This window comes from Lithobates pipiens, unplaced genomic scaffold (assembly GCF_037356315.1).
Source record: "Lithobates pipiens isolate NorthernLeopardFrog02 unplaced genomic scaffold, aLitPip1_a1.2 Scaffold_23, whole genome shotgun sequence".
Lineage (NCBI taxonomy): Eukaryota > Metazoa > Chordata > Amphibia > Anura > Ranidae > Lithobates > Lithobates pipiens.
In genome coordinates, this window is record NW_027507785.1 from 335,546,236 (window position 1) to 335,568,874 (window position 22,639).

At 45.9% G+C, this 22,639-nt stretch overlaps 1 protein-coding gene across 1 annotated transcript in view; it reads right to left on the reverse strand.

Annotated features, from left to right (window-relative positions):
• Positions 1 to 22,455, reverse strand: part of TPR (translocated promoter region, nuclear basket protein) — a gene marked incomplete in the record, with an annotated part of 109,954 nt that extends 87,499 nt beyond the window's left edge. The window contains 10 exon segments of the mRNA XM_077450770.1: positions 1,169 to 1,256; positions 4,887 to 4,967; positions 9,678 to 9,770; positions 13,147 to 13,311; positions 14,495 to 14,598; positions 17,675 to 17,771; positions 19,651 to 19,724; positions 21,868 to 21,909; positions 21,912 to 21,971; positions 22,224 to 22,455. Coding sequence (XP_077306896.1) covers positions 1,169 to 1,256; positions 4,887 to 4,967; positions 9,678 to 9,770; positions 13,147 to 13,311; positions 14,495 to 14,598; positions 17,675 to 17,771; positions 19,651 to 19,724; positions 21,868 to 21,909; positions 21,912 to 21,971; positions 22,224 to 22,374 — 955 coding nt within the window.
• Between the last annotated feature and the right edge of the window lie 184 nt (positions 22,456 to 22,639).

Consider the following 22,639-nt stretch of genomic DNA (forward strand, 5'->3'; position numbering starts at 1 on the left):
AGGCAGCTACTGAATGAGAGAAAGAATCAATGAACTGCTAGAGCACTCACCTGCACCCTGGTATTTCACTGAGAACTACAAGCAATCAGCCGCAAAGGCTGTTGGTACTTGTAGTTCATCAATTCACAGATCCCTGTGAAGGATTGACACAGCCGCGTGGACAGCCCTGCACAGGCACACTCTTTTCAAATTGTTTCAGCGGGTGCTGGGAGGAAGATCCCCATCCCACTGTCACAATTAGAAAGGGGAATCGGACAGATGCTGCAGAAGCATGTTACATGTTTCACCCAGAAAACGGATGAAACATGTGACATGTTCTCAAAAAGGTGAACTCGTCCTTTCAGCTTGCTGAATTAAAAAAAAAAAAATGAACGTGGATTGGTTTCTATGAGGGTCTGTATCAAATTTTGCACTCTAGTTTTAGGCAGGAGAGTCCAATACATCCCAGATCACTCCATAAAGAGGACCTGTCAAGGCCCATGCCGCTAAACGGGACGCTGTTCATCCATTGCAATAAAGTGCTAAAAAAAATAAAATAAAGTAAAAAAAAAAAAAGGTAGTGTTAAAAACTTTTAAAATAAAAATAATTTTAAAGCCCACCCTTGCTCACGCGCAAATGCGACCGTAGGTCCCGCACATGTAATTAGCAACCCCGCCACACATGCGAGATATCGCCACGAACGTCAGAGCGAGAGCAATCATTTTAGCGCCAGACCTCCTCTAACTCCAAACAAGTAACGGCTCCTAAAGTGTTGCCATTGGAGGGTTTTTTTTGGTACCACAACTTTGAGCCGTTCCACGGGCGTGCAGAATTTAGAAAGCGCAACATGTTTGGCATCCGTTTACTTGGCGTAACATCTTTTATATTTTACTGAAAATTGGGTATTCAGATTTTTGCCTAAAAATTAATTAAAGTGCAATTTTCCCCCAAATTTTACGTTTGAATAACACTGCGCGACTATCATGTGACAAAAATTTTGCAATTCCCACCATTTAATTCTCTAGGATCTCCGATTTAAAAAAAAAAAATTAAAATTATACAAATGTTTGGGGTTCCAAGTCATTTTCTATCAAAAATTGTCCCAGACTGGAAGGGGGTTCCACCATCTGATCCTGCAGACTATAGAAGGAACATATATACATAAAAGAAAAAAACAAAGCCGCTTACCATCCCCAGATTCCTTGAGGAGTTTATGAAGCTCTTCCACGGCTCGGGATAATTCTGCACCCTTTGCCTCCGAATCTTCAGCTGCACTCTGAAACAAAAGTACAGACATAAAACAAGGTAAGCAACATTCAAATGAAGTGTTTAATGTAAATAATCCCCATCATATACTAGTCCTTGGAAACCCAGAAGTTAGCGGAGGAGCTGGCACTCCCCTCCCCCATCTCTACACCATCAGTATACAGCGACTCTTGCAACTCTCGAGTCTGAGACCGCTTTCACACTGAAGGCACTTTACAGGCGTTTTAGAAATAGCGCCTTTCATGCCACCCCAGTGTGAAATAGAGCTAAACAATTACCGTATTTATCAGCGTATAACACGCGCCCAAGTTTAGGAGGGAATAAAAAAACCCTTACATTTAAATGCCCATCAATGCAACCTTGTCAGTCATTTGTAGCCTTGTCTGGCTTTGCCATTTAAAAATGGCGCCGCCGAGATACAGAGCGGATGACCTGTGTATCTCGGCCGCCGAGAACGGCCGAAGAAACCCGGTAGCCGCGGAGAGCGCCAGAAAGGGATCGGCGTATAACACGCACTGCCGATTTCCCCCTGATTTTTAGGGGGGAAAAAAAAGTGAGCGTTATACGCCGATAAATACGGTAATCAATAAAAAATAAATAAAAAAATTGTGATCTCGATTTAACACCCCCACCTGACGATCTCCGATTCTTTCATATAGCAATTGGAGAGACTTATCTGCTCAGTCAGCTGTCAAAAGAAAACATCCAGGCAGTCTGACAAGTTTTTAACATGAAACATTGTAACTAACCTCTTCTTTCTTAGATCAAAGGGATAAACTGTGTGTAAAATAAGAAATCCGGGCAGTCTGACAAGTTTTTAATGTAATAGCTCTCTGCGGAAAGGGGCGTAGATCTACGCCCCTTTCCGAAAGTCCCCCGCTGCCTGCTGGGAAACACACAGATCCCAGAGGCAGCGGGTCCATCCTTATTGCGCAGCGCGACTCGTGCATGCGCAGTAGGGAACCGGGAAATGAAGCCGAAAGGCTCCACTTCCTGATTCCCATACCCAAGATGGCGGCGGCAGCACCCGAGAGACGATCGAGAGATCGGCTTCGGGGTGCCGACATCGCGGGCGTGCTGGGCGGGTAAGTGTCCTTATTTTAAAAGTCAGCAGCTGCTGTATTTGTAGCTGCTGGCTTAAAAAAAAAAAAAAAAAAAAAAAAAAAAACGGCGGACTCCCGCTTTAACCACTTAAAAGGCTAAATCTTTTTCTGACACTTGTTTAATTTAAAATCAATATTTTTTGCTAGAAAATTACTTGGAACCCCCAAACATTGCATATATATTATTTTAGTAGACAGCCTAGGGCGGTGATGGCGAACCTTGGCACCCCAGATGTTTTGGAACTACATTTCCCATGATGCTCCATTACACTGCAGAGTGGATGAGCATCATGGGAAATGTAGTTTCAAAACATCTGGAGTGCCAAGGTTCGCCATCACTGGCCTAGGGAATAAAAATGTCAATTGCTGCAATATTTTAGGTCACACTATTTGCCTAGTAGTCTTTCAAATGCAATTTTTGGGGAAAGAAGAAGAAGAAGAGAAGAAGAAGAAGAAGAAGAAGAAGAAGAAGAAGAAGAAGAAGAAGAAGAAGAAGAAGAAGAAGAAGAAGAAGAAGAAGAAGAAGAAGAAGAAGAAGAAGAAGAAGAAGAAGAAGAAGAAGAAGAAGAAGAAGAAGAAGAAGAAGAAGAAGAAGAAGAAGAAGAAGAAGAAGAAGAAGAAGAAGAAGAAGAAGAAGAAAGAAGAAAGAAGAAGAAAAAGAAGAAGAAGAAGAAGAAGAAGAAGAAGAAGAAGAAGAAGAAGAAGAAGAAGAAGAAGAAGAAGAAGAAGAAGAAGAAGAAGAAGAAGAAGAAGAAGAAGAAGAAGAAGAAGAAAATTTAGCCCAATTTCTTTGTTTTAATGTGAAAGATGTTATGCTGCGAGAATCACGAGAAAATTGCGATCTATCTTCTAAGCAAAAAAAAATCTTAATTCTCATTTTAGCCAGAATTGTGCATATCCAGTGTGAAAGCAAGAGTGTTTTTACACTGGGGTGGCACTTAAAGCGGTTCTTCACCCTAAAGGGGAAGTTCCGCTAGTATTATCCCTCCCCCCCTCCGGTGCCACAATCGGCACCTTTCGGGGGGGAGGGGGGAGCAGTTACCTGGATAATCCAGGTATCTGCACCCACTTCCCGGCCAGACTGCTGCATGGCTCCGCCCACCCCCGCATGGCTCCGCCCCAACCCCCCCCCCCGTTGTGTTCTGGGAAACACACAGTTCCCAGAGACACAGCGGGGACCATGAGAAGCGCAGCGCAACTCGCGCATGCGCAGTAGGGAACCGGGCAGTGAAGCCGCCCTCATGCTTCACTTCCCGATTCCCTGACAGAGGATGGCGGCGGTAGCTGCAGCGAGACGAGCGATCGCTTGTTATCTGCCGCCGACATCGCTGGACCCTGGGACAGGTAAGTGTGATATTATTAAAAGTCAGCAGCTGCAATATTAGTAGCTGCTGGCTTTTAATTTTTTTTTTTTTTTTTTTTAGGTGCAGCTCCTCTAAGGATGGGAGAAAAAAAAAAAAAAAAAAAGTCCTGGAAGCAGCATCGTTGGGGTGGTTTAGGAGCGGTGTATACATCACTCCCCAAAACACCCTGCCCATTGAAATGAATGGGCAGCACCGCCAAAGGGCCTGCACAGGAACTTTAATCCATTTGTTCGGCGGCTAGCAGGTGTTAAAAGCACCTCATTAGCTGCTGAAAAGCGCAGCTAAAACGGCGGGAGGAAAAAAAAAAAAAAGACAGGTTGACGTACACCTGTACAGTCGGTGTATAGGATCGTTAGAGCTTCATCCAGCCCATTTACCCTACACGTTTCGTCCCCACCCATGGGGGTTTAGTCTTGGGTCTACTAGTAGAGAGCCACAAACGTACAGCTTTTACATTTTCTATAGAAATGGCACAGACAGCTGGTGGATGGCGGGATCCAGCACCATAGTTCAGGTAGATATCACCATGGTGAGGCAGGGAAGGGACTTAATTTGGTACCAGAACCAACGACATCCCCAAATCCCATAAACAGATTTAACATTTTTCCCAACCCACTTGTCTTCCTGATAATAGTAATCCCGGTGTTCTACCACTTTGTTCTTAAGCAACAATAAATGAATCGGTAATCTCCAGCTCACATAACAGATGTAAGGGGTGACAACACACACTCGCGTAAAGTGGAACCTAACCAAAAAGTGGAAGTTGTGCTTGTCCGCATCTCCACCCCCCCAACATTAACCACCAACCCCTGATCTTAACCACATTAACCCCTACCCCAATCCTAATCCTCAATCCAAAACTCAACACTTCTAACCGGAATCCTAACCCCCAACATCCAACCCCAAAAATTAACCCCTAATCCTGAACCCCCCTAACAACCCTCCCTAACCCCCGACATTAAGCCCACCCCTAACCTCTACCCCTAATAACTATACCTAATCCTGAACCCAAACATCTAACCCTAATGCTAAGGCTTGCATTGAAGTGTAGATTCCTAACCACTGTAAACTTTGGGGTAAAATCAAGGGCAGGAGAACCAATTTTGCCCAGCGCACTGACAGGATATCACACCCCCTTCCTATTCATCCAATCACATATTCAAAAAGTCATACCTTATAGAGATTACACAGCTTAACGTTTGCTTTCAGTTCACTATGAAACTTGTCCTCCAGGCTCGACTGCTGCTCCTTTGCCTGCAAGGAAAAAACCAAAAAACTTGTTAATTTATCATATACCATGCAGTTTGTCACATAGTTCATCTCAGAGATGGATGTTAAACCACTTGCGTTCCAGAAGGTTTTACCCCCCTCCCCCCTTCATGACCAGGGCATTTTCATCCAGCACTGTGCAGCTTTAACTGACAAATGCAACACTATTTTGTTTTTGTTTTCACAGAGCTATTTTTGGTGGTAGTTGATCATCGGGTTTCATTTTTTGCACAAAAAAACAAAAACAAAAAAAAAAACACAAAAATGAAAAATAAAAAGCCATTTTCTACTTTGTTATAAACCAGGGATATGCATTCAGCGGACCTCTAGCTGTTGCAAAACTACAGTCCCATCATGCCTCTGCCACCGAGTGTCATGCTTGTGGCTGTCAGAGTCTTGCTATGCCTCATGGGAATTGTAGTTCTGCAACAGCTGGAGGTCCGCTAATTACATATCCAATAAAATAATTTTATTTTTATTTTTTTCTGCTACAATGTCTTAAGGAGGAAAAAAAAATCCCAGTGTATATTAATTGGTTTGTGTTAAAGTTATAGCGCCTATAAACTGTGGGATATAGATGTGAAAATTGATCAGGCCTGATATACGGACTGCCTCATTTCTTGAGGTACGAGAATGTAAGGAGAGTACAAATACCCCCCAAATCACCCTTTTTGGAAAGTAGACAGTCCAAGGTATTTAGTAAGAGGCACAATGAGCTTTTTGAAGTTGCAATTTGACAATTATTTTGGGAAAAATAAGGAATTAAAAAAGGGGTTGTAAAGTAAATTTTATTTTTTTTTTTTTTTTTTTAAATAACAAACATGTTATAATCGTTTTGCACAGAGTGGCCCCGAACCTTCTCTTCTGGGGTCCCTCGGCGGCTGTCTCTGCTCCCCTCTGCAAGTACTTCTCACCATGTGAGGGAGCTCGCATGAACGTGAGAAGCACCTGCGGTCGCGCTCCCGTGATACAGCCGGCGGCTATAGCCGCTCGCTGTATCACTCAGACCCACCCCGGCACGCCGCGTCATTGGATGTGATTGACAGCAGTGCGAGCCAATGACTGCGCTGCTTTCAATCCATCCAGGCCAGCCAATCAGCAGCCAGGCTGAGCGGCGAAGAGGACGTGGGGGGGCGAGCGCGGGACTTTCGAGGGGTCAGGGAAGTAAAAACGGGGGGCGGACTGGGGGCGCCGGCACTGCAAGATGTTTTTTCACCTTAATGCATAGAATGCATTTAGGTGAAAAAATATTTACCTTTACAACCCCTTTAAACATTTGGGATATCCATCGATATATAGTGTGATCACTGCCACACTAGCCGTATAATGGCTCTGTACTGCAATGGTAACAGTGTGTACATAGATATCTATATCTAATATTTATCGCTCATCTCTCTATATCTAAATTAGATATCGATATACACACACACACACACACACACACACACACACACACACACTGTTACCCGTGCAGTACAGAGCCATTATACGATTGGTGTGGCAGTGATCACGATACTATTTTTTAATATTTAGGGGAATCACGGCAACACTATAGAAATCACAACTGTTATGAATGAAAAATCATTCACAGTTTTCTTGAAAACTGGGGAGGTGCACTGAAGGGAAATTTTGGTGCAAAAACTGAAAATTCGGATCCACTTAAAAAAATATATTTTTACCGTATATACTCGAGTATAGGCCGACCCGAATATAAGCCGAGGCCCCCAATTTACCCCCAAAAAAACTGGCAAACTTATTGACTCGTGTATAAGCCGAGGGTGAGACATGCCTGTCCATCCCTGTGTGTGTGTCCGTCCATCCCTGTGTGTCCGTCCATCCCTGTGTGTCCGTCCATCCATCCCTGTGTGTGTGTGTGTCCATCCATCCATCCATCCCTGTGTGTGTGTGTGTCTCCATCCATCCATCCCTGTGTGTGTGTGTGTCTCCATCCATCCATCCATCCCTGTGTGTGTGTGTATCCATCCATCCCTCCATCCGTGTGTGTGTGTCTCCATCCGTGTGTGTGTGTGTGTGTGTGTGTGTGTGTGTGTGTGTGTGTCCAGCCTACCTGCACCTACACCCGCAGCAGATCGCAAAACGCAGTGCGGAAATGAATAGGGTTTGCAGTGTTAGCTGCATGGCAATATAGTGTGAACCAGGGCTGAGGACCCATTCACTTTGGCAGGGAAAAGGGAATAGTTGAGTCGCAGATTTATTCCCGCTGGCCACCCACACAGAGAAGACCATCCAGCAGCCACTTTGCGTCATAGCCACGACAAAAATCCCATCATGTTTAGTGGGCAGTACAGGTGTGTGTGTGTGTGTGTGTGTGTGTGTGTGTCCAGCCTACCTGTGTCCCGAGCCTTTGTCCCGAGCCTCCGTCCCGTGTCGTGCCTTGCCTTCGTCCTGTCCCGTCCCGTCCCGTGCCTTGCCTTGCCTCCGTCCCGTGCCCTCTTCGTCGGCGGCCATTGTAAAATTCAAAAGCCGCGCCTCCTCCTTCGCCTGTGATAGGCGGAACACTGAATTTCCCAGCAGCCTGTGTTCCGCCTATCACGGACGTCGTATCATCCTCGTCCGTAGTACGAGGATGAGACGATGCCCGTGATAGGCGGAACACAGGCTGCTGGGAAATTCAGTGTTCCGCCTATCACAGGCGAAGGCGGAGCCGGAGGCGCGGCTTTTGAATCATAGAATGGCCGCTGTCTGTCTGCTCGACACGCTGATCGAGCGGGCAGACAGCGATGACTCGAGTATAAGCCGAGGGGGGCACTTTCAGCCTCAAAAAAGAGGCTGAAAATCTCGGCTTATACTCGAGTATATACGGTATATAAAAATTGTATTATATTCGACTTAATATGAATTAAAACCTTCCTGCCTGTGCTATAGCCAAAAGACCGCTACAGCGCAGGCAAAACTTGCCGGGAGGGTGTCCATGTACATCCTCCCCCCGCATAAGTTGCCTGCAGGGTGGGCGTGGCTCGCTTTGTGAGCGAGTCCACGAGACTCAGATTGGAGTAAGGGGCCGATCCCGACCCCATACCATGTGATCAGGTGATGTAAACAGTAATTGGCTATTTTTATCCCCTCACACTGATGGGGGGAATAAAAATAAATAAATATCACTGGCTTCTGTCAGAGGGACATTGGTCCCGAACACAGCGCCACCGCATCTGTGCCCCCCAGTGTCGCCTCATCAACCGCAGCCCCCCAATCAGTGAAGCAGAAAAAGAACTTGTTTGCTAAAATTTTATAACAAACTATTTTGTTGTTTTTTCAAAACTTTCGGTCTTTTTTTTTTTTGGCTAAACAAACACCTAGTAGTGATTAAATACCACTAAAAGAAAGTTCTATTTGTGTGGAAAAAAAAAAAAAAAAAAAAAAAATTATATAAATTTTATATATATATATATATATATATATATATATATATATATATATATATATATAAAAAATAAATGTGATGTGTACAGTGTTATATGACCGCGCAATTGTCAAAGTAATATGTTAATAAAATAAAAACTTGTCTTTTAAAAAGTGTCTGGTTTTCTACATTTTGGTTATGAAAAAAAATTTTAATAACATTTTCTCCTTCACTGGTGGGGTGCCACTAATAGGCATCCCTGGTGGGCACAGGTTGGCATTCCTGGTGGGCCTGCACAGATAGTGCAGCCCCCCCCCCCCCCCCAATCAGGAAAGCCACTGATTGGCTCTCGTCTACCTGCGCCTTGACAGCACAAATAGGAGGAAAAGCCAATAAATGGCACTTCCTGGTTACGATTTGACCAGCTCTGATTGGACACCCCAAATCACATGGTATAGAGCCTATTTCATAGGGTCTTTACCAATATCTGAGATGTGGCGTGTCAGAGTGCGACACCACACAACCGATGACTGCGGGCGAGCGGTTTCTCCTGCTGGACGTCATATTAGGACACCCATTTAGGATGATACAACCACTTTCCAGCCAGCACTTTGCATATGGCAGGCGGGAAGTGGTTAAAAATTCAAGCATTTCTCACAGGGACAGTAGATGATTCTCATCATGTGAAAGATGTGCCGATTCACAATTCCCAGAGGAAGTCACAAGATTCACATTTTTATAATGGATTTTTCGTATTATTGTTTGACTATATTACCTTTACATTATAGGATATAATGCATTTAAATATGAGTTTAAAAGTTTCTCGAATTTATATTTTATTTATTTTTAGCGCCGCACATTTGGTGTATCAAGATGTGCAGATTCACCACCAATATATTTATTGATCTTCATTCAGGGCCAGTTCATACCACATGCTGACTAGGGCATTTATTTATTTTTTCTTCTTGCGCATCAAAAAACACATGGAAAGTGGATTCCATGGTTTCGAATGGCATACAGTTCACACCAGTGCAGTCAGTTCCAGGAAAACAAAACAAAAAAAAAAAAAAAAGTAGAACATGCTGCATATTTCCTGCATTGAAGCATGATAACATGCACCACAAACACACTGAAATGCATAAAAAAATAAAAATTAAAAAAAAAAAACACGCACCAGACCTCAGTACAGTGAAAAAAATAAATAATAAAGGAAAGCAGCATCTGGAATGTATCCGGAAAGAGAAATAAAAATAAAAATAACCCTCCCCATCAAAAAACGAGTTCTTGACATACATGCAGACACAGCCCTCAGATGATATAACAGGTTCACTCGCCTCTTTCAACTTATTCATGAGATCCTCCACTTGTTTCTGCAGATTCTCATTGCTGGTCTTCAGACATTTTATTTCCTCTTCAAATCTCGTGCCCTGGAGGGAAAGAAAAGAATTGGGTGAATACACACAAATCTAACACACAAATCTAACACTTGTTTAAAAAGATCTAAAAATAGGTCAGAAATATCTTTTGGTTTTATAAAGCTGAACTGCAGGCAGATCTAAAATAGAAATAATGCAGCTCTGTAATTACTACTTCACTAATGCCGCTTTAGTGCTGTTTAAAGAGGAGCTCCACCGTTAAAAAAAAATAAAAAATAATAATAATATTAAAAGCCAGCAGCTATAAATACTGTGGCTGCTGACTTTTAATAAATGGACACTCACCTGTCCCGGGTCCAGTGATGTCAGCAAGAAATGACAAGCAATCGCTCGTCTCTCGGCTGCCCCCGCCGCCATCCTCTGTCAGGAAAACAGGAAGTGAAGCGTTACGGCTTCACTGCCCGGTTCCCTACTGTACATCTTCACTGGAACTGTGCGTTTCCCAGAACCCACTTCCGGGCTAGCTATGCTAGGTATCTGCTCCCCCTCCCCAGTGAAAGGTGGCAATTGTAGCATGGGGGGGGGGGATCAGCTAAGCGGAAGTTCCACTTTAGGGTGGAGCTCCGCTTTAAGAGTCGCTTTTAACCTCAAAGGAGGTGTTAAAAACTGCTGTGCTTCCAAAACACTTTTCAGGTGCTTTGAAAGCGCTGCCCATTCATTCCAATGAGCAGGGCATTATGGGAGCTCTAAATACAAATCACTCCCGAACTGCCCCAAAGATGCTGCTTGCAGAACTTAAAGTCAGCAGAAAAATAAAGAAATAAATCAGGAAAAAAAAAATATATATGAAATTGTGGTGCAAACAAATGCTAATACACCATCCAAACAAGTTACCCTCCCCCACACCAGATAAATGTAAAGATACACTTGTGTCGCATACGTACACTATTTTCTCTCCTGTTGATTTTGTATGTTCGCCCCACTGACAAAAAAAAAAAAAAAAAAAAAAAAAAAAAATCAGTCTAATTTTATTGGTCGGTTTTATTATAACAGTGAGACAGAACAAAAAAAAAATAAAATTACCCAGAAAAACATTTCAGAAAAGTTATAAATTGATTTGCATTTTAATGAGTGAAATAAGAATTTTGATTCCTTCACAGAACATGACTTAGTAGTTTGGTGATCACAGAGGTCAGATGTTTCTTGGAGTTGGCCTCCAGGTTCGCACATCTCAGGAGGGATTTTGTGCTCTTTGCAGATCCTCTCCAAGTCATTAAGGTTTCCAGGCTGACGTTTGGTGACTCGAACCTTCAGCTCCCTCCACATATTTTCTATGGGATTAAGGTCTGGAGACTCCAGGACTGTAATGTGCTTCTTCTTGAGCCACTTCTTTCTTGCCTTGGCCGTGCGTTTTGGGTCATTATGATGGAAGACCCATCCATGACCCATTTTCAATTCCCTGGCTGAGGGAAGGAGTTTCTCACCCAAGATTTGATGGTACATGGCCCCGTCCATCGTCTGATGCAGTGAAGTTGTCCTGTCCCATTAGCAGAAAAAACACCCCGAAATCATAATCTTTCCACCTCCATGTATGACGGTGGGGGGATGGTGTTCTTGGGGTCATAGGACCTCCATGTATGACGGTGGGGGATGGTGTTCTTGGGGTCATAGGACCTCCACGTATGACGGTGGGGGATGGTGTTCTTGGGGTCATAGGACCTCCATGTATGACGGTGGGGGGTGGTGTTCTTGGGGTCATAGGCAGCATTCCTCCTCCTCCTTCAAACACGACAAGCTGAGTTGATGCCAAAGATCTGGATTTTGGTCTCCTCTGACCACAACACTTTCCCCCGGTTCTCCTCGGAATCATTCGATGTTCATTAGTGATCTTCAGACCGACCTGTACATGTGATTTCCTGAGCGGGGGGACCTGTACATGTGATTTCCTGAGCGGGGGGACCTGTACATGTGATTTCCTGAGCGGGGGGATCTTGTGGGGGCTGCAGGATTTCAGTCCCTCACGGTGTAGTATGTTACAGATTGTTCTCTTGGTGACTATGGTCCCAGCTGAGATCATGGAGAAGATTCTCCGGTGTAGTTCTGGGCGGATTCCTCACCGTTCTCCTGATCATTGATCCTCCACGAGGTGAGATCTTCCATGGAGCCCCAGACCGAGGAGATCCATCGTTATTTTGTGAATAATAATCCCACCAACTGTTGTCACCTCTCACCAAGCTGCTTGCCGATGGTCTTGTAGCCCATTCCAGCCTTGTGTAGGTCTCCAATCTTCTCCCCGACATCCTTGGACAGATCTTTGGCCTCCATGGTGGAGAGACTGGAATCTGATTGCTTCTGTGGACAGGTGTCTTTTTATATAGTCAACAAGCTGAGATTAGGAGCACTCCCTTTAAGAGAGAGTGCTCCTAATCTCAGTTCATTACCTGTATATAAGGCACCTGGGGGCAAGAAATCTTGTAGATTGATCGGGGATCAAACACTTCTTTCACTCATTAAAATGCAAATCAATTTATAAAGCTTTTCTGAAATGTGTTTTTGTGGATGTTGTTTTTCCTCACTGTTATAATAATCCGACCACTAAAAATATAGACCAATCGTTTCTTTGCCAGTGGGCAAACATACAAAATCAGCGGGGAGTGGGAATACTAACCCCCCCCCCCTTACTGTACATAAAAAGGTTCATACGGAGTTCATAAAAATCCCATTGAAAGAATGTAGTATTTCAGTAGGCAGCTCCACCTAAGGCAGGAACGAATCTCTGAAATTACAAAAAAGGAACACGAGGGGACGCCAGCCAAGTGCAGCATCAATGGGTTTATTACGATTAAAAAGCCAAATGCAAATTTACAGAAATACCAGCCCGCCCCCCCAGTGTGACATCATATCCTGCCCTGTGCTCCGCAGTGGCTCCTCACTTCCTGGAACATTGGACTCTGTTTCCTCATTGACTAAACACCGTTCGCCATCACAAGCGGCTCTTCCAATGGACGGCCTCCATCCGATGTGGCATGGCTGCAGATAAGCTCCAATTTTATATTTCAGAGTTTCCATTTGGCTTTTTAAATTGTGACACACCCATTGAAGCTGCACTTACCTGGCGCCCCTTTCACACTCCTTTTAGAAGAGCGAAATCGGATCTCCTTTCCTGCCAGATAGAACTGTGCTGTGTGGCAGAGCTGTGTAAATTTCAGGACTGGACAGCAAGAAAGCGCCCTTAGGAAGAAATCTTTTGAATAAAAATGTTAACCAGTCCCTCTCGCTTACATAGAAGGGGGGCAGGGTAAACTGGTGAGTGTAAACCTTAAAGGGGGCACCCATGCGAACGTATTTGTGTATAATGATATATTGTCTTTATTACAACCCTTTTATGTAGAGTTATTCTAATGCCGCGTGTGAAGAGGGAAATCACCTCGTCTTTCTTGTTTTCCAGAGCTCCTCGTAGTTTCAGGATTTCGTTGCCTTTCTCCCGTAGAACCGACAAGAGTTCATCGGTTTTGGATTTGAGCTCGGTGTTCAGCCAATTGTTCTGGCTCTGAAGAAGCTCCTTTTCTTGTTCCAGTCGCTTCTCCCGATACTGCGAAAAACAGGAAAAACAAAAAGAGGTTACAAGAAATGAGGATGAAGACAAAAGAAAATATCAGAGAGGTTTCTGCAGCTGAACTGAAATAAGAATAAAGCGGCTCGGAGCGAACATCAGACATTTTCTGGCCATCGTGCTTTATTCTATATATTCTATACAATTTTCTTTAGCAAATAATTTTTCAGTAAATCTTTCACAACGTTTGTTACCTATAGATCCTGCCAACACCATCGCTTTCTATTGCAGACTGACAACACTAAGCCTCACAAAAAGCACCAGTGTGGTCAGCCAGACGGTCACCTGATTTAGCTCACACAACAGGCTGAAAACTATACCAGTTACTAGGCAGTGGCCAGGTGTTGCCAGCCTGCAACAGACGTGTTAATGGCAGGATCTCAGGGGAAAAAACACAAACACTCAACCGGCCTTCCCCGGGCACTGAAAACAGGGGGGCCTGCAGCCCACCGATAAAGAGGGGGGGTATCACAGCTGAGCATCATTCTAAAGCAGGGGTCTCCAAACTTTCTAAACAAAGGGCCAGTTCGCTGTCCTTCAGAATGGGGAGGAGCCGTGCGCGCCCCATCCTCGGGGACTGGGGGGATTTTGTCAGTGGGAAGGAGCCATGCATGCCCCATCCTAATGTGGGAGGAGCCATGCATGCCCCATCCTGGGTGGGGGGGGGGTTGAGGATTCAGCAGGGAGGAGCCTTGCGCCCCATTGGGAAGGGGGGGGGGGGTTCAGCAGGGAGGAGCCGAGTGGCCCATCCGGGGGGGGGGGGGTTCAGTGGAGAGGAATAGTCTCCCATAAGTGAGAGGAACAGTGCCCCAGGCAAGGAATAGTGTCTGGTATCAGTGCCCCAAGGGCCGGATAAAGGCAAGCAAAGGGCCACATTTTGGAGACCACTGTCCTAAAGTACTGCTTAGCACAGCCCAAGACATAGAGCTTCTTCATTTGGTTACACAGGAAAAGTGTTACACACACCCCCCCCCCCCCCCCCCATCCAGAAGAAACACTAATAACCAAGGTGGAGGCCTGGAGCCTTTTAACTCATTGAGGGTAATGCGTTTCTGGTGTGGCGATGGGAGGAGCTGTGGGTCTCAGAGGATGTCCCGGAAGTTGGACTCTGGAAATCGCTTTGCAAGTCATGTGATTAATCAGCGATTTAGTTACAACTCACTTTGATTGACACCTCCGATGATTGGAGCTCGTCCAGTTTTAGCTGCAGCTGCACTTTTGCGACATTGGCTTCCTTCAGCTTCTCATTGAGGCGTTTTATATCATCTTAAAAAGGGAGAGAAAGAAAAAAAAAAAAAAAAAAAAAAAGTTAAATGTAACATTTCTTTGTTACATGTGATGTCTTTTGTTGATGAAATGTGATGTCTTGTTCTTTGACTTGAATGTATGAAAATTTTCCTTAAATAAAATATATAATCTTCGAAATGTGGAATGTATACGGCTGAATAAAGGCTTTAGGCCGGATTCACACTGATCTGACACGACAGCCACACCACTTTGGATCCGACTTCGATCCCCAATAGCAGGCACTGTGTCTAGTATGAATCTTTAGACCCCTTTCACACCACACCGCTGATAACGTGGGCGGTAAAATGCCGCTATTTTTAGCGGCGTTTTACTGCCGGATGTGCGGCGCATTTCAGCCGCTAGCGGGGGCGCTTTTACCCCCCGCTAGCGGCCGCGAAAGGGTTGAAACCGCCAGCAATACGCCACAATAGCGGCGTATTGCTGGCGGGATTACAGCGCTGCCCCATTGATTTCAATGGGGAGCAGCGGTGGAGGAGAGGTAAACACACCGCTCCAAAGAAGCTGCTGGCAGGACTTTTCTGACGTCCTGCCAGCACACCGCTGTAGTGTGAAAGCCCTCAGGGCTTTCACACTAGAAACAATGGTGCAGCTTCTTTAGGGCGTTTTGCAGGCGCTATTTCTAACGCTATAGCGCCTGCAAAACGCCCTGGTGTGAAAGGGGTCTTAGGGGGAACTCCACGCCAAAAAAAAAAAAAAAAGTCTGGTATGGATTTTAAGTGCCCCCCCCAAATCCATACCAGACCCTTATCCAAGCACACAGCCTCGCACCCCCAGCTCCTGAACCGTACCAGGCTGCATGCCCTCAACATGGGGGGGGGGGGGGGGAGAAAGCACCTTGTCTCCATGTTGATGAGCACAAGGGGCTCTTCCCAACAACCCGGGCCGTTTGTTGTCGGGGCCTGCAGGAAGGGGGCTTATCGGAATCTGGAAGCCTCCTTTAACAAGGGGTCCCCAGATCCAGGCCCCCCCGCCCTATGTGAATGAGTATGGGGTAAGGGTCTGGTATTGATTTTGGGAAGTGAACGGCCCCCCACGCCATTTTTTTCCATGTGGGGGGTTCCCCTTAAAATCCATACCAGGCCCTTCGGTCTTGGAGGGGGAACCCATGTTTTTTTTTTTTTTTATTTGGTGTGGAGTTCCCCTTCAAGATCAAGTCGCATGCCAAAGTCGGATCAGTAAGGACGGCGATCCGACCTCTGCGATGTTCAATGGGCTGAAGTAGGATCAAAGTAGTGCAGGGAGCATTCTCAAACTCGGACCGGTTAAGACGGCTCCCATAGGGAAACATTGATTTTTCACACGTCATGCGACGTGAGCTCCCATTTTCGGAGCGTTTGTCATACCTGTGTGAACCTGGCCTATATATATATATATATATATATATATATATATATATATATACACACACATATACACACACACACACACACACACACAATCCACCTGCTCAGAATTTAAGTGATTGTAACAGATTTTTTTTTTTTTAACCACTTGCCTACCAGGCCACATCTAAAAATCATCTTTATTTGCTAGAAAAATTACAGAACCCCCAAACATTAGATTTATTTTCTTAGCAGAGACCCTAGAGAATAAAATGGTGATCATTGCAACTTTATATCTTGCATGGTATTTGCGCAGCAATTTTTCAAATGTGTTTTTGGGGGGGGGGGGGGGGGCAATAATTTATTTTTAATGCATAAAGATATATAAACAGAAAAGTTTGCCCAATGTTTTTTTTTTGCATGTGAAAGATGTCACACCGCGTAAATAGACGCCCAATGTGTCACGCTTCAAAAACTGCCATGCTCGTGGAATAGCACCAAACTTTGGTACTTAAAAATCCCCATAGGCAACACTTTAAAAATTCTTGCAGGTTACAGGTTTTGAGTTGGAGGTGGCCTAGGACTAGAATTATTGCTCTCGCAGCGACACCTCACACGTGTGTGCGACTTACGTATGCGTTAGTTTCTGCGAGCGAGCACGCGGAGACGGTGGCACTTAATTTTCTTTTATTGTTAATTTTACTTATATTTTTCTAGTTTGATGCTCGCTTTACTTTCGTAAGCATCCCTTGTAATAGGAATAGTGTGTGACGGGTCCTCTAAAGTGAGATCTGAGGTCTAGACAGTGCCCAGATCTCACCTCTAGGCTGGGAAGCCTGGAAAAAAAAAAAATTATAAATAAATAAGGGATCCTGGTTCGCCAGCCGAAGCATTTTTTTAAAATTATGACATCACGCCCCGGCCTAGGAAGGTTCCTTCTCCTGTTCCCCGATGGCAGGGGCGAGCCGGGAGAAGCACTCAAGGGCGGACCTCCCCTCCCACCGCCTGTAATAACAAACCAAGTGGCTGAACAGCCGACATAATCGCTCTTATGGTGAAGGGACTCGCCGGCTGGAAAAGAATCTGAATGATGTCTAACTGCAAACATCAATCACATATCACCGCTCAAACCAGACGTAGTCGCACGATGTCGGGTGGGCAGGAAGCTGTTAAACATGTTATACTTACCTGCTCTGTGTAATGGTTTTTCACAAAACAGCCTCAATTCTCATCTTCCGGGGTCCTGTGCCAGCACACTCCTGGTTCCTCTTCCCCTGTCAAGTGCCCCCATAGCAAGCTGTTTACTTCTGAGGGCATTCGTGCAGGCTCAAACCCGAGTTAGGCTGCGCATGGCCACACCCCCACTCTCCTCACTGGCTGCGATTGACAAATGGCTCCCACTGCTGCCTGGATCTCCAGTGAGTAGAGAGAGCACGAGCGAGCTGCTGTTGGGGGTCAGGCAAGTACAGAACTGGGTCGGTATAATAAGTGTTTGGGTGGGGGAGCTGCACACACAGGTTTAACAATGTAGAGAATGCATTAAGGAAAAAATAAAATTAACTTCCTTTTAGAAGCACTCTACAGTGTCAGATCCTATATTAAATGGGTTGTATCCTGATAAAAAAATTATTAATATCAGGGATGGGATATTGCAAACACAAGTACGAAAATCAAAGAAAAAAACAAAAAATAAAAAAAAACACACATCTCACCATTGAGATGCTCGAGCTCCTGTGCTTTACGGTCATTAGTCCTCACTAAATCCCTCTTCTCGGCATCTATCGAATCTTTATTTCTAGTCAGTTGACTCTGCAAATAGAATTATAGGGAAAAAAAAAAAAAAGATGATAAATCATACAACTGCTTCACAGTAACCAATCATTTTAACCACTTGAGCCCCGGAAGGTTTGACCCCCCTCACAACCATATCCAGCACTGCGCTACTTGAACTGGTAACTGCACGGTCATGCAACACTGTACCCAAACCACAGTTATATATTTTTTTTTTCCACACAAATAGAGCTTTCTTTTGGTGGGATTTGACAACCATAGGTTTATATTTTGCAATAAATTATATATATATATTTATTTTTTTTTCATTCCTTACTTACTGCTATAAAATCACACAAAATAAAAACTAATTCCTTCATAAACTTTTGGCCAAAATGTATTTTGCAACATGTCTTTGGCAAAAAATCCCAATAAGTGTATATTGATTGGTTTGTGTAAAGAATGCAGCATCTACAAATTATGGGATATATACTGGAATTCTATATTTCATTTTTTTAATAGCAATGGCGGTGATCAGTGACTTAATGAGACTGATAGCGCGGCAGAAAATCTGACACTAACTGATAGTACTGGCGGCCTTTGCGGCTGTCAGCTTGTAGTTTCCAATGAACTACCACGGCGATGTGGGCTCCGTGTTAGTTCACAGAGTCTTAATGTCAGAGTATATCAGTACAAGCAAGCCGACACACTGACAGATCTGCAGGAGACCTGCATGACAGCATGGATCTGCTGATTGCTAGTGCAAGGCTTTACAGGATCCTGCAACAAAAAATAATAACACTTTTTTTTTTTTTTTTTAACAAACATCTCTAAACTTGGCTGCTCTGTGCAATGGAATTGCAAAGAGTGGCCACAAACCTCTTTTTGAGACCCCCGCCAGTCCTTCTGTACAGTGCCAGCGGGATTCTGTCATGCCCACACGTCACTGGCTTTGACAGCAGTGGGTTGCCAATGGCTCCTGGTACCCCAGCAAAGCCAGCGAGAGAAGAGCTGCAGGCGTCCCCGTTTGCAGGATCGGATGAGGGCTCAGGTAAATATAAACAGGGGATGCTGACACCTAAACATTTTTTTACCTTCATGCAAGGAATGCACAAGGGAAAAAAAAAAAAAAAAAAAACGTTTAGTCTTTACAGCCACCAACACCAAACAACCCAAAATAAATTCTCCTGCTCCTAACGAACGCAGCGATACCACATGTGTGGATGTTAGGTGTTGTCTGTACCCAGAGAACAGCACAGAAAATAGTGCCCATTTTGCATATATTATTTTATGCTACAGAAAACACATGGACACCGATACTAATTAAAAATGTTTAAAAAATAAATAAAAATGTGTGTGTGTAATTTTTTTTTTTTTTAGTGTTTAAGATGTCAGCACACCATTGCCCCTCCTTTTATTTACCTGAGGCCTCATCCGATCCAGCAGCTGGGGACGTTGTGCTGACTGCGACTTTTGATCCCAAAATTGACCCCAACACTAACCCTAGCAAACATGGACTTTTTTTGTTTTACAAACTATGGTTTGTTTACACTTCCTGTCCTACAAGAAGAAGATACAATGTACGATACAATGTATATAGGAATACAACGCACGATACAATGTATATAGGAATACAATGTATATAGAAATCTTCGCACTTACATGCGCAGTGGGCACCCAGCTGTGAAGCCGCAAGCTGTCACAGCCGGGTGCCCATAGCAGAGATGCCGGGGCAAGAAGACAGCGGGTGAGACTGACCGGGGTGATCACACCGCTGGATCGTAGGACAGGTGAACGATTTTTTTTTCTTCTAGCTGCCGACATTTATTGCTCTCACGGGTGGTGGGAACTCCTCTATAGGGACCGGTAATCTGTTCTATGGAAAGAATAATCCCAGAAATCCAATGTTACAAATCACCTGTAAGGCCAAAAGCCGGTGGTTGGAGGTCTCCAGGTCCCTCATCTTCTCAGTGATTTCTTTCTGCTCCTCAACTAAAAAAAAAAAAAAAAAAAAAAAAAAAAAAAAAAAAAAAAAAAAAACCATAATCAGCTGTAGGAATGATTTCTTTAGAGATGAATAATCCAAAGATGATGATGATGGAAGAAGAGGAAGGAGGGAAAGGGAAGAGGGAAGAAGAGGAAGGAGGGAAAGGGAAGAGGGAAGAAGAGGAAGGAGGGAAAGGGAAGAGGGAAGAAGGAAGAAGGGGAAGGAGGGAAAGGGAAGAGGGAAGAAGGAAGAAGGGGAAGGAGGGAAAGGGAAGAGGGAAGAAGGGGAAGGAGGGAAAGGGAAGAGGGAAGAAGGGGAAGGAGGGAAAGGGAAGAGGGAAGAAGGGGAAGGAGGGAAAGGGAAGAGGGAAGAAGGGGAAGGAGGGAAAGGGAAGAGGGAAGAAGGGGAAGGAGGGAAAGGGAAGAGGGAAGAAGGGGAAGGAGGGAAAGGGAAGAGGGAAGAAGGGGAAGGAGGGAAAGGGAAGAGGGAAGAAGGGGAAGGAGGGAAAGGGAAGAGGGAAGAAGAGGAAGGAGGGAAAGGAAGAGGGAAGAAGAGGAAGGAGGGAAAGGGAAGAGGGAAGAAGAGGAAGGAGGGAAAGGGAAGAGGGAAGAAGAGGAAGGAGGGAAAGGGAAGAGGGAAGAAGAGGAAGGAGGGAAAGGGAAGAGGGAAGAAGAGGAAGGAGGGAAAGGGAAGAGGGAAGAAGGGGAAGGAGGGAAAGGGAAGGGGCAAGGAGAAGTAGGGAAAGGGAAGGGCAAGGAGGGAAAGGGAAGGGGCAAGGAGGGAAAGGGAAGGGGCAATGTGGGAAAGGGAAGGGGCAAGGAGGGAAAGGGAAGGGGCAAGGAGGGAAAGGGAAGGGGCAAGAAGAGAAAGGAGGGAAAGGCAAGAGAGAAAGGAGGGAAAGGGAAGGGGCAAGGGGAGGAGGAAGGGCAAGGAGGGAAAGGGAAGGGCAAGGAGGGAAAGGGAAGGGGCAAGGAGGGAAAGGGAGGGGCAAGGAGGGAAAGGGGCGGGGCAAGGAGGGAAAGGGGCGGGGCAAGGAGGGAAAGGGGCGGGGCAAGGAGGGAAAGGGAAGGGGCAAGGAGGGAAAGGGGCGGGGCAAGGAGGGAAAGGGCGGGGCAAGGAGGAAAGGGAAGGGGCAAGGAGGGAAAGGGAAGGGGCAAGGAGGGAAAGGGGCGGGGCAAGGAGGGAAAGGGGCGGGGCAAGGAGGGAAAGGGAAGGGGCAAGGAGGGAAAGGGAAGGGGCAAGGAGGGAAAGGGGCGGGGCAAGGAGGGAAAGGGGCGGGGCAAGAGAGAAAGGAGGGAAAGGGGCGGGGCAAGAAGAGAAAGGAGGGAAAGGGGCGGGGCAAGAAGAGAAAGGAGGGAAAGGGCGGGCAAGAAGAGAAAGGAGGGAAAGGGGCGGGGCAAGAAGAGAAAGGAGGGAAAGGGGCGGGGCAAGAAGAGAAAGGAGGGAAAGGGCGGGCAAGAAGAGAAAGGAGGAAAGGGCGGGGCAAGAAGAGAAGGGGCGGGCAAGAAGAGAAAGGAGGGAAAGGGGCAAGAAGAGAAAGGAGGGAAAGGGGCAAGAAGAGAAAGGAGGGAAAGGGGCAAGAAGAGAAAGGAGGGAAAGGGGCAAGAAGAGAAGAAGGGAAAGGGGCAAGAAGAGAAGAAGGGAAAGGGGCAAGAAGAGAAGAAGGGAAAGGGGCAAGAAGAGAAGAAGGGAAAGGGGCAAGAAGAGAAGAAGAGAAGAGGAAGGGGCAAGAAGAGAAGAAGGGAAGGGGCAAGAAGAGAAGAAGGGAAGGGGCAAGAAGAGAAGAAGGGAAGGGGCAAGAAGAGAAGAAGGGAAGGGGCAAGAAGAGAAGAAGGGAAGGGGCAAGAAGAGAAGAAGGGAAGGGGCAAGAAGAGAAGAAGGGAAGGGGCAAGAAGAGAAGAAGGGAAGGGGCAAGAAGAGAAGAAGGGAAGGGGCAAGGGAAGGAAGGGAAGGAAGGGGCAAGAAGAGGAAGGAAGGGGCAAGAAGAGGAAGGAAGGGGCAAGAAGAGGAGGAAGGGGCAAGAAGAGGAAGGAAGGGGCAAGAAGAGGAAGGAAGGGGCAAGAAGAGGAAGGAAGGGGCAAGAAGAGGAGGAAGGGGCAAGAAGAGGAAAGGAAGGGGCAAGAAGAGGAAGGAAGAGAGAAGGCTTACCTTTCTTATTGAGTTGCTCCTGGAGGTTCTGGCACTCCTGGACTCGGAGACGAGGCGCTCCTGGCTCTGGGTGAGACGTCTCTCGATATCGAAGTATTGTTGTTCTGGGGAGAGAAGGAGACGAGATCAACAGAGAGAAAACACCACCTGTGAGGTCATAGTGAGCCGTCTCTATGAACGTCCATGACATCATATGGGGGAATGTGACAGCGATGACATTAGGATGCATTAAAAATAGGCGGCGTGGCAGGCGGCCCTTGGGGGGGGCCATTATCACAGCGGGGTCCCTCAGTCTCGGTCTCAGTCAGTCAGTCAGTCAGTCAGTCAGTCAGTCTCAGTCTCGGCGTCTCTCATACCGGAGTCCACTTTGTACTTCTCATGCCGGGACTTCATGGCGTCGATCTCGGCCTGTTGCTCGGACAGGAATCTCTCCAGCTTGCTGTGGACGGCTTTGGGTAGTTTGGCCATCTCCGCCTTCTCCAGAACTTGCTGCAGAACGGCCGCCATCTTCTCCGCTCACCGGCCCGCCAACCGAGCCCCACACAACACAAGTACGAGGGGGCGGGGACACCGGTCACATGTACCGTGACCTCACTTCCGCTTCCGCTAACAGAGCACACTTCCCACAATCCCAGTCTCGGCCCGGGTAGGCTCCGCCCTGTAGGAGGTCCAATTCCAGTCAGACCACGCCTCTAAAAGGCACAGGCTCTGCAGTCCGCCCCCCCGAAAACCGACCAATCAGGAGAGAGAGAAGCGCGGTTTAAAAACACTC